The 12,355-nt window shown below is 35.4% G+C and overlaps 1 protein-coding gene across 1 annotated transcript; it reads left to right on the top strand.

The window, feature by feature from the left end:
- Positions 1-42: 42 nt before the first annotated feature.
- Bcat (Branched chain amino acid transaminase) lies at positions 43-11,723 on the top strand. The gene is made up of 8 exons (XM_089732587.1): positions 43-1,125; positions 2,364-2,531; positions 4,173-4,382; positions 5,172-5,402; positions 8,208-8,391; positions 9,865-9,987; positions 10,276-10,430; positions 10,555-11,723. Exons 1-8 carry the CDS (start codon positions 1,105-1,107, stop codon positions 10,741-10,743), a joined length of 1,281 nt encoding a protein of 426 aa, XP_089588713.1. The 5' UTR covers positions 43-1,104; the 3' UTR covers positions 10,744-11,723.
- The last annotated feature ends 632 nt before the right edge of the window (positions 11,724-12,355 follow it).

Below are 12,355 nucleotides of genomic sequence, written 5' to 3'. Positions count from 1 at the left end.
AAAAATGTATTTAACGAGTGTTTGAACACGATTTCAAACGCACAGAAGTCTGTCGTCCATATAAATTACTTATATAAATAGATCTTTAATATGTACTGTTTTCATGAATATAATATTTAACATCAAACGCATAAAGCCTACGTCGCTTATACAGAAGAGTTGTTCTTTTGTGTTGCGCGTGACGTAAAACAAACATACATTTTCTATAATAGTTCGCAAATACTGATGAAACACTAACAACTTATTTCATTAATGTGCTCGAACCTGCAAACAGACAAACCCTTTTTAATTTATTATAGAGAAATAACATCATTTTTGTGGCTATAACTCGACAAAAGAAAATAAATTTCAAAAATTATATTAATCTCTATATTCGTTTTATGATTTAAGATTTATCCACGACTACAACACAGTATCGAACTGAATAAGGTACTATGGTTTTGAATTTGATGTGGACAACATTATTAAAGTACCTAATAAATAATTTTTATTTTATTTTAGTATAATATAGGAATAGAAGAACGCACACAGAACGCTTATACAACATTTTAATTTAACCATCAAAATTTAAAGATAATTGAATTCTTTTTGTATTTTGTTAGTGTATTTTCGTGCGTAAATGAGCCTTTATTCGCCAAAGAAATTAACATATTCATTTAAATGTGTATGAAGGCGGATAGCAGGCTGACCCAATAGACGTTACGAGCGACCCTACGATTTAAAGGCAACGCTTTGCGCACTACGCTCGCTCCATAAGTAGTTGTACATTCGTCAAACTGCGCATTCAAATCACAAATCCGAAAGAATATTGTAAACGCTAAATACTTTATTACGATTATGTTTTCACTGTATTATCAATAGAATTTTATAATTTATGTTGATTATGAATGGGTACATCAAGAGGTCAGGCGCACAATCTTATCTTTCTTCGTTGTTTAAATGTTTGTGCTTTAGATCCAATGAAGTCAGTTAACTTCAAGCGACTTACGAAAATAGTTTATGGTAACAGTGCTGTAAATATTTAATCATAAAAAAAGTACAATAGTGCTCAGTGTGATTAATTAGTGTTTTTAAGTGCAATCAGATATACTAGTGAATTTTAAAATGCCTATTAGACGTAGCCAGGTAAGAGTTATTCTTCCAATTATCAATTATTAACATCTATTCTTTGAGTAAATTAAACATGAATATTAATCGTATTTGATTAATTAATTGTGGTACAATGGGTGCTGATTTTTTTTAAGGTAAATATTTAGAAAGTACACGTCATATTGAGTTACTTTTTTTGTAGTTGAGAAAAGTCACACGAAGATAACTTTGTAACTATTTCTATTTAGAAATCATAAGAAAATATGAAATAAACAGAAGAAGCAGTGGTTGCAGATTTTTATTTTCTGAATGTTTTTTTTTTTATATACTTTACTATTAACATTAACAATAAAATTAGCAATGTAGATAATCTATTTTTATTTTATTGTCTATTATAATCGTAAGCAATTTTAATCGTTAAACTTATCAGGCTACATGAACAAGTCATGTCATTTAATTGCCCTTAAAAAAAAATAAGGCTACGTAGGCAGCTGGAATTATGGCTCACTTGACGTTAAACGTCCACCTTAGATATTAACGACTAGGTTATACCTATTGCAATGTAAAATGGATCGACGGACGGCTAACCTCCGACACATGATGGCATGGCCTTAGAAATAGGCTAGAACTTGGTACAAACCCTCACGGGCTTACAAGACGTCCTGCCACTAATTACTAATCGGATACCAATGCCGTACAACCATCATTACCATCACGTTTTATTAACCACTAACGGATAAACCGTTGGTATGTTCGGTGCAAAATTTCGATTTTAAAGAAATTTCTCGATCATCAAACTTACGAAAATTTAAACGTTCATAAGAATTGAATGTTAATGCAATATTTACTGATATCGTCACAAGTACGAGACTAAGGAGATTCATTTAAATAATATTGAATAAAAGATTTAAAAGGCCCTATTTTAAATAACTAATTGACTTTATGGAATGTGGTTGGCACGCAAAGAGTAACCTAGGAAGTGTTGAGAGTAACTGACAATAACCAGAAGGAAAAGTGGGAGGGTGGGTTTTAAATATTAATTTCCCTTTTTGTCTCGTCCCCGAATAGAGCCGAAGGGGATAATAGCCGCTCGGACTGAAAATGTTTATATGTAAAATACATAGACAAAGACAAACCAGTCGAGTCCTACTTTCTCATCTGTTTGTCAATCAAGATTCTTCTTTGTTTTTTTTTGTATTTTAGCTGTTGACGAGCTTTACATAGTGTTTTCAAGATATTTTTTAGCATATAAAGTATAAAAGAATGCATTTAAGGTCTTGGTGAAATGGATATTCGAGAACCAACACAAGCTGCAGACTATTCGATGGTGTAGCTCTTCGCTGCGGTACAAAGAGCTAGAAGACTCAGTGCAGGCGGACCACGTGGCACCATCGCCCACGCAAAAGCCACACCCACAAATTACACCTGAAATCTCCTTCAAGGTAAATAACAACTCGTTGAAAACAACTTATTGTGTCAACTATGCTATCTCAGCCTTATCTCTTCTGACGACATGTAAAGGCTATCGCAATACATTTTTTGATTGTTCTCTGTGATTTCACGCTATCGCAAATCGCGTTAATTCCCACTTGCATCGAAATTAATTGATGTATAGGATGAGGCACTCGCTCCCAATGGTACATAGAAAATAACTCGAGTAATTCAGTAAAACACTACACTACAATACGACATTCCGGTGAGAAGAGTCAACAAAGGTAGCCACTTTAGTCCTTACAGCTATATGACAAGGGACTTAGGAGACTACCGGACTTAAAATTTTGGATAGGTACCTATATTTCTAGTCATTCAATGATTCACTTTCAATTCCGAAACGGGTTTTCCATTATGAAGGTATATTTTGTTCTAAAAATGTTCAGTATGTCTTCAAAATCTATGGCAAGACTTACTTTATATAGATATTTAAACTAGATAAACCCAAGTGGCAAATGTCCACCCTGTATCAAAAGTATATATTGAAACGAGCGTGTTTTTAATCAAAATATAAGCGCAAACGTGTTTTGAACTTTTATCATGTTTACGTCTTTCGTGTGATGAACATTCATTTGCTTCTAAGCTAGTACTACTTATCAGTTGAAAAGCATATTTAATGCGACTTGTTCGTAAACATATAACACGCCCGAGTGCACGTGAGTAGAGAACGCACTATCGGTGTTTTATTACTCTGACGTGATGATATTTAGCCGAAGCTACGCAAGCAGGGGCATATACGTATTTTTGCTTAATAGACATTTTGCGAGCCCGCAATGTAAGTACATATTTACTTACCAACATTCTGAATACTTCTGACGCGGCAATATGACGCGTTCCACGGTTTGAAAGCTTCAACAAACCTTAATACAATACAACTGAGACTACAACCTCACGGTGGGGTTTTCACTATATGGGGCGAGTAATAAAAAAACCCCGTGAAAAATACAATTTTCTTCCATGATATGGACAGTGTAAATGCACTGCTAACAGGTTGTAAGCTGTACCTTTTTTATTGCTAAATGTGTGGACGAGCTCACAGCCCACCTGGTTTTAAGTGGTTACTGGACCCCTTAGACATCTACGACGTAAATGCGCCACCCACCTTGAGATATAAGTTCTAAGGTCTCAGGTATAGTTACAACGGCTGCCCACCCTTCAAACCGAAACGCATTACTGCTTCACGGCAGAAATAGGCAGGGCGGTGGTACCTACCCGCGCGGACTCACAAGAGGTCCTACAACCAGTAATTACGTAAATTATAATTTTGCGGATTTCATTTTTATTGCACGATGTTATTCCTTCACCGTGGAAGTCAATCGTGAACATTTGTTGAGTACGTATTTCATTAGGAAAATTTGTACCCGCCTGGGATTCGAACACCGGTGCACCGCTCAACACGAATGTACCGGACGTTTTATCCCTTAGGCCACGATGACTTCAGTAGTTGGGCACTTTGAACATATTTAGCACTTGAATTTTAGCAGAATCGAAAATATACTAATACATTCTCAAAATTTAGACTAGTACCAATATCTACGTACTCAAGTACTTCAATATCTAATGAGAATAACTTTAACCGTGTTTATCTGCAGTACGAAGACTTGCAAGTACGACTCGCGGCGCCGTATCAGCTCACCCCGAAACCCGAAGCTAAGGAACTAGGTTTCGGAAAGTATTTCACCGATCATATGCTCAAAATTTATTATCACAAGGAACTCGGGGGATGGCAAAAGCCGGAGATCATGCCATTCGAGAACTTAAATATACATCCCGCCGCGAAGGCACTTCATTACGCCATACAAGTAAGTCGAAAATACGATACTAATATCTATCAATATTTTTATTTATTGTGTACTAGTGGACCCGGCAGACTTCTCAGTGCCTCAATCGATAAATAAAAGACCTAAACTTTTGTATAAAATAAACTTAAAACGAACAAAAGGAATCCGTCCGACGGGGGACACGTTAAAGGAAAAACAAATTTGTTATTTTTATTTAATTCCGAGCATTTTCATATTCTTCCTTTTAAACTTTCTCTGGACTTCTACAAATAATTCAAGACCAAAATGAGCCAAATCGGTCCAGCCGCTCTCGAGTTTTAGCGAGACTAACGAACAGCAATTCATTTATATATATATGAGTGATGTAGCCCACGACTCACTCGGTGTTTAATGCTTTCTGAAGTGGATCATGACACACACCAAGACACGATACGAGGTAGAAGTCTCAATTTCATAGTATAACAGCTATCGCGGCAGAAATAGGCAAAATACAGCCTACAACTCCATTATGTTTATGGTTTACCAGCTTGAATGCCGATGCATTTCAGGTGCCGAAAATAACCCGATATCAGCTTGTTTTCAACTGTTCTGGAATAATCACACTTATTTCATTATATTATTGTTACCACTGTCATTGCTTACGACCGTTATCAATGCAAAATTATGTAAATATAAATGTAAATGTGTTTTATAGATTTGAATGACGTTTGTTCGTAAATTAAACATTGAGTGATCCGAAAATATGAACTATGACGAACGATAGTAGAGATTCAATTAATTCAAAACAATTATTTTATGTTTCGTTTGCAGTTATTTGAAGGATTGAAAGCGTACCGAGGTGTTGATGATAAAATACGATTGTTCAGGCCGGAACTTAACATGGAAAGGATGAACCTCGCAGCCCAGAGGTCCGGCTTGCCAATGTTCGACGGAGAAGAGCTCGTTCAATGCATAAAACGATTAGTACAAATTGACCAGGAATGGGTTCCGCATTCAGAAACGTCGACCCTTTATATCCGACCAACGTTAATAGGGATCGAGGTACGAACGTTAACTTAATTGTGCATTTAACTCTTTTAATCTTTAATTAACAATATTTATTACTTATTTATGTTTGCTATTCGAATGACAAGGTGACCTCCGCCCTGTTGATAAAAAACGCAATGCTAAAGGAGAAATAAAGTAATTCCAGTATCGTAATATAAGAAAGAAATTTCTTTTAACAAATTAATTCTTTATTTAATTCTCCTTCATGACCAGTTCACCTTAAATATAAAGTTGTTTGATAATAAAATTAACGAGTACATATTTTATTTACATATAGAAGTGCAGTATCTCGTGTGGCGTAATGATTCGTGAAGTGAAACGTGTTATTGTGTGACTTTTTTTCGACATATAATAGATTTCCTAATATCAAAAGCCAAGCGTGTCGCTGCTATTGATGATATTATACTAATTGCTTAGGTAGGCTTATCGACAAATACTGAAAATACCCTCCGAGATAATAGGTTACATAGGCTAAGAGCACGCAATGATTAGGTCCAAATCAAATAAATTTATTGATAGTAAGATAATTTCGAAAACATTGTTACAACCAGAAATTAGAATAAGACTATTTCAATAAATTAGTTCATCATTGAAATAACATTTAACAGCATAAAGTTATTAGCACAAAGCAGGTTTTATGTAAAAAAAACCACTGAAAGATTGTAAGTTTATTAATTTTAAAACTCATTGTGGTATTATATTGTTATTTTCCTTAAAAATGAATTCACGTGTCTTTAAACATGGGTCCATGCAAAGCATATTATTATGCTGATTTTTATACGTTGACAACACAGACATTTTTACCCATCAGGACTGGGTATTATATGGTAATTTCGCGACCAAATGTAAAAAACTTTTATTTTATTCGAATGTTAATTTAAAAGTTGTGTGTGTAGCTGCGGGTCATTTGTATTACTTTAGGACCACCATCTTGTTAATCGAAGTGTGAAGTGGCACCGAATGTAGGCAGTCTAGGTCGCCTGTGATGCCTGTACGTCTTCAAAATCAATTGAACGGCTTCGTTTTATGTCAAATCCTTCTCGAATGTAACATACTCTGGTCTAACAGCAAACAACTAAATATATTTATAATAATATTCGCATTTCTCAAGGCTTAGTGAAATATTGGTTTTGTGAAGGCTGTTTTGCGGTAGGCAGCGGCTTGGCTATGCCGCTGGCATTACTGAAGTCCATGGGCGACGGTAACCATTCACCATCGGGTTGGCCGTATGCTCGTCTGCCTACAAGGGCAATAAAAAAAAATTAAATTTTCTGGTGTAGTTCAATAATATACCCTACATTATTCCAATGTCGTGTAAAATAGTATTTTATAAGCTTGAGCTTATCTCAATCAATGAAAACCGTATCCAATTTGGTTCAACTGTAAAGTATTGTAATGTACAAATGCACAGTTTCTATAAAATAGGTATTGCATACTTAAGTAGAGTATATCGATAACTTTTTACTAACCTCAAAACTTATTTAGAAACTTGTTTGAAATAATAGTTGGTTTCTTAATTTTAGATACCTAATCACAATGTAGAGCATTGCCTAAAAATGAAAACCTCAATTGAAAATCAAAACATGAATTTAATAAGTGATTTGCACTTCAAGAGAATATTTGTCGATTTATCACAGCGTGACCAAGGTTAAAATAAATAGTTATGTATAATAGTAGATTTTAAAGTCGTAATAAAATTGTTGTAGTAAGTAATCGTAAAGTAAGTATAATATTTTCACAAGGTAAAATGCGGTAAAGAAATGAGTTATCAAAACGTCCAAGGTAATAATAAAAATTCTTTATAAAATTCGCGTTATTAAATGCGTGTATGATTCTAATGTTATCGCAACATGCGTGCGATAAGAACTAATTCCTATTATTTTCATCGTGTACGATTTTACACTAAACAATAGCCTTGAAATTTATTGAAACTTAAACACGCCACTGTCCATCTAATTATAAACATAGATACTATTAACATAGTAACTGTGTATATCAATAAGCTAAGCCACATAACTAACTCACATGCAAAGTAGCTTTTTGTTAAATAATATGCGATAATTAAGCGACTATTGACAAACCCACTAATGATAAAATCAAAACATAACGAGTGAAATTTAAAATTCCGTCATGGCTTCTCGCAATTACAACTGTCTTAAATTACCATTCTGTCTAAATTGGTCTCGAAGTATAGCAAATTGATTAAAGTGCAAAAATAAGATTGCAAAACATTCACACTTTTTCAAATGCAGATTAATATCTCCGTCGATTTGTTGGGTGGCGGAGAGTTTCTTCATTTCATTTTAAATATTAAATTGCGTCATATACATTTTTTCCGCTATATTTGTCATGTTCCATTTTCACATTTTAATAAAGACAAGAAAGTTTTCAGGTACAAATATATACCGACCGTAATGAAAATGATGTTACATTTAGACTTCGACAAATTTGACAATTTCCCGTTCGTGTAGTGCAGCGGTCGGGGAACTTTTTGAATTATTACCCCAAAATATTTTTGTGTAATTTGATATTACCCCATGGCGAAGAACAAAAAAAAAAACGAAATCGCTTCTTTTTAGCATCTTTCATATTATAGCCCCCATGATAATTTTGAAAAGAAAACAATAACTAAAAATTTAACGATTCTAAAGAAGTTTCACTTCAATATATACTTTTTACTCACAAAAGTTTCAAAAGTTTCATTTTACCCCATTTGGGGTAATTTACCGGTTCGGTTTCCCCGACCGCTGGTGTAGTGGAATGAATTTTGTATTGACGTGTTTTTGTGTTGACGTGTAGCCCACTTTCGGAATAATGGCGCCTGAGTCGGCATTGCTGTTCGTAATCCTGAGTCCAGTGAGCGCGTACTACAAAGCGAGCAGTGATGGAGCGGTCTCAATATTCGCTGATCCCAATGTCGTACGCGCCTTCCCTGGAGGAGTTGGAAACAGAAAGGTCGGCTCTAATTACGGACCCACTATAGGTGAGTTTTCACGTGTTTTGTCCATAAGTTATTATCGGAATTCATAAATCAAGATATGAATTTTATTATCAGCACATCGAGAAATCTACGCAACTAATTAAAACACTTATATAATCAAAAGATCTTAATAGCTCCATCGTACGAAAAGAGCGTCATTTTTGTTTTTTTATCTACAAAATAATTTTTTAATGTGGTATTATGTATTACTTGGAATTTTAAAGCAAAGTAAATTAATGTTTTTAATTTACCCAGCATTGTATTATCGAAATAAAAATTACATAATCAAACACTCTTCGGTGTCTAGAGACGCAAATTTGCTAAAAATGTTTGAAAACTGTAATGACGATATTATTGTTGTACTGAAAAGTGGTCTCTTATGGGTTTCAAACACTTACCAAGCAATTGAGAAGACTTTTTTTATTGCTTAGATGGGTGGACGAGCTCACGGCCCACCTGGTGTTAAGTGGTTACTGGAGCCCATAGACATCTACGACGTAAATGCGCCACCCACCTTGAGATATAAGTTCTAAAGTGTCAAGTATAGTTACAACGGCTGCCCCACCCTTCAAACCGAAACGCATTACTGCTTCACGGCAGAAATAGGCAGAGTGGTGGTATATACCCGCGCGAACTCACTAGAGGTTCTACCACCAGTAAAATCACTATACTATATACATTATTTCTTCTACTATACACATTGTTTCTTCACGTTACCGTATCGAAATTGAAGAGATCCATTAGTTAGTCTATGTAGTCCTAAAGAGTGCTGAAAATGGAGTGGGGCACTAGCCGCGTAGAAATCATTTAGGGCAGAAAATAATAGATAGAGATTATTACATGACGCGTGCTGTGACACGGCATCGACATGGTGGATAGACTAGACGATAGTCCTAGGATCCCACAAAGTGAATATAATGTTCTCACGTGGGTACAAATCATCATCGACATTGTTTCTGCTGTGAGGCAATCATTCGTTCTGATTCGAATAGACACCTTCATCTAGTTATTCTAAATTGAAACTTGGAGATCATGTTCCAAAGCGGGCTGTAGAATTGACGAAATCGACGACTATTTTAGGAATTTAGAACAAATTTTATATTATAATATCCTTAATGGCTTCATTTATTTTCATATGTATGGTTCGCTTTCTAGTCGAAACAAATGATTAAAATGATTTAAGCCTGTCACTACAAGTACTCGTATAATGTGTTTTTGAACGATAATCGTAAATCATTACTATAAATTTCAATTGACCCAATACTGACATGTCATGTTCGTATCTAAGTAAATTCTCATCGTTCCTTTGTTATTTAAGAGTACCTATAAGCACATTCATTATCAAGGGCGGTGATGTAAAAAAAAATGTAAGTTTTTGTTTAGTCACGTACACAATTATCAAAATGAGATACAACAAAATCAGGCGTATTATCGTTTTATTTTAAAGTAATTTTATTCAAACGATTACACTTTCAGAGGCGACAGCGCGAGCTGCAAAATTGGGGCACCATCAAGTGCTATGGCTCTTTGGTCCAGATCACGAATTAACAGAGGTCGGCGCCATGAATATTTTTATGGTGCACATCAACGATCAAGGAGGTGAGCATGCAGATAACGATTTGATGAATTACACTACATTACATACAACAAAGGAGACTTGTAAATAAATTAATATATATTTTGTGATATTTTAAATGTTGTAAAAATTAATTGGATATCCGTGTAAGTGACGGAGACGTTATCTCTTCGGATGTCGTCGTTCTGACCCTTTGACCGGTAAATTCTTGGATTATACATGAAGTAACAATTAGGGTCAGTAACATCATTTAAACAATTTTTCTAACAATATCGATGATTTCAAAACAGTATTATTATGTTCTTTCCTAGATAAACAATTGAGTACGCCGCCACTGAACGGTTTGATATTGCCCGGAGTTACGCGTCGCTCCATCATCGAGCTGGCGAGCCAGTGGGAGGATCTCGTCGTCAGAGAGGAAGTCATCACAATGGATCGCGTCATACAACTCAACCAACAAGGAAGGGTGAGTTTGAGTACACTAGCTGTTTACACGATGTAAACTCTCGATAACGTATAAGCTATCATTGTCTAGTGTCCAGGGTGAGAGACCAGGGGCGCACAATAACAGAACGCGTTGCTCGTTTCAGTTGCTAGAAATGTTCGGCGCGGGTACAGCCGTCATCATCAGCCCGATTAGCAGGGTCGGCTTCCTCGAACAAAACATTGACATTCCCACGATGAAACAGTCGAACCCCGTGTTCCAACGAGTGAAGGACACGCTGCTCGCGATCCAATACGGACACGTGGAGCACCCGTACGCTAAGGTCATATCGTAGTGCGCGCCGGGGCGGTGCTGGACACCATCGCCGCCGCCAGCCTAGTGATGGGACACTTGTCGATGTGTTAACTGTAACGTCTCTATGATGAGTTCACGATATGCGGAACGCGGAACGAGCGAGGAAGTGACACTGTGCCATTTCAATGCTACGCATTACTTGTCAGTGAAAATACGCCTCGTTGTGAAGTTATCTTTAGCGATATCACTGTAGTTTATTTATTCTCTTGATCACCCACAACGGCGCAAAATAAACGTGTTTTGATACTTTTTGTGCTCGCTTCCGTTGTATATATTTTGTTTAATCGGTTAAAGGGATTTAAATGTGGAACTTCATGTAATTTGTTTACCTATCTGAGCAGACAGCGTTTAAAAATAAAGTCGTTAGTGTTTCGAATTCGTTAGCTGAAATTATTCTATTGTGAATGTGACAAACTTAAAAACTCACTACTGCTGACCTGTGAATTTATATTTTAACGTTCGTATCTTCGTGTAAACAAAATTAAATGGACAATGTGATATTAATGTGTAATTAAATATTAAGTACGAACTTGACCTTTGAATTGCATGTCAATATTCACATAATCTAATGCTAATTATTTCTATCGATTTTAATGTCGCATCTATATACCTAATGTGTAAATTTATAGCAACTACAATCAATATTTTGCACTGCATATTGGTATTGCTTATAGTCGAAATTCATTTCTGTAAAATATACATAATTATTTTACCTACGTTAACGGCAAATTGTACAAATTGTACAAAACAATTAATAGTACACAACATTATATTAATAAGTAAAAAAATATATACTTAATATCAATTTATTTACACGTATAAATAATATATTTATGATGATGTTATTGACTCAGAGAGTACAAGTTCGTGCTTAATATTAGTGTGTTTGTTTCTAGTCTAAGTTAAGAATCTTTTATATTACGACGATATGTTATTTATGAATACAATGTTTGTACATTCCTCTGTTGTTTTACGTCATCGAGCCTTTTGTATTGCGCACGCTTTAATGTTCCGAGTTTGACCCGATTAGATTATCATATGAAAGGAATACAATTCAGCGTACTTACTTATTTGCAGTCCAAAGCGTGAGGGGCCCCAGAAAAGCCATAACCATAAATCACCTTAAAACGTCAATTAATTTTGGGAGTCTTGCAAATTTTTGTAGTCGTACCTACTTGTTCTTTTTCAGTAATTTCTTATTTCTTAAGACGGCAATGAGTGGGTACAAAACTAAAAGATCAAAGAACGCCACGTGGTTCTGGCACGCGATCGTGCGAAATTGTGAATGTTGCGTGTCATTTGATTTTTAATCGTTACCTTCACCGTTTAGGGAAACATAGGATTGCATCGCGTTGATTTTGCTTTCATTTTTTTGTTCGTGTTATCGTAGTAGGAATCGTTGTGGACACAAAAGCATGTTACTACACTATATCAAACTCAACAGTTTTAAATAAAAACATGCCGAAATTGGTCGTTTAGGTCACACGTCGGATTCAATGTTAATGAAATGCTATTCTTTTTTTTCCTACCTATTCTAATAACCTCGAGGGGTTATTCTAGATTCGCCGCGCTTGTAGGTGAGCTCATGGGGC

Source organism: Bombyx mandarina, chromosome 13 (genome assembly GCF_030267445.1).
Source record: "Bombyx mandarina strain Sakado chromosome 13, ASM3026744v2".
NCBI lineage: Eukaryota > Metazoa > Arthropoda > Insecta > Lepidoptera > Bombycidae > Bombyx > Bombyx mandarina.
The sequence above is the reverse complement of the archived record's forward strand: the minus strand, read 5'-3'. Positions and strand labels throughout refer to the sequence as shown.

Excerpts from the sequence above, each read along its gene's own strand:
- Bcat (XM_089732587.1), top strand. The coding sequence starts at position 1,105 with ATGCCTATTAGACGTAGCCAG. Across the intron at positions 1,126-2,363 it reads TGCCTATTAGACGTAGCCAG|GTCTTGGTGAAATGGATATT; the intron begins GTAAGAGTTATT and ends AATGCATTTAAG. Across the intron at positions 10,431-10,554 it reads AACTCAACCAACAAGGAAGG|TTGCTAGAAATGTTCGGCGC; the intron begins GTGAGTTTGAGT and ends TGCTCGTTTCAG.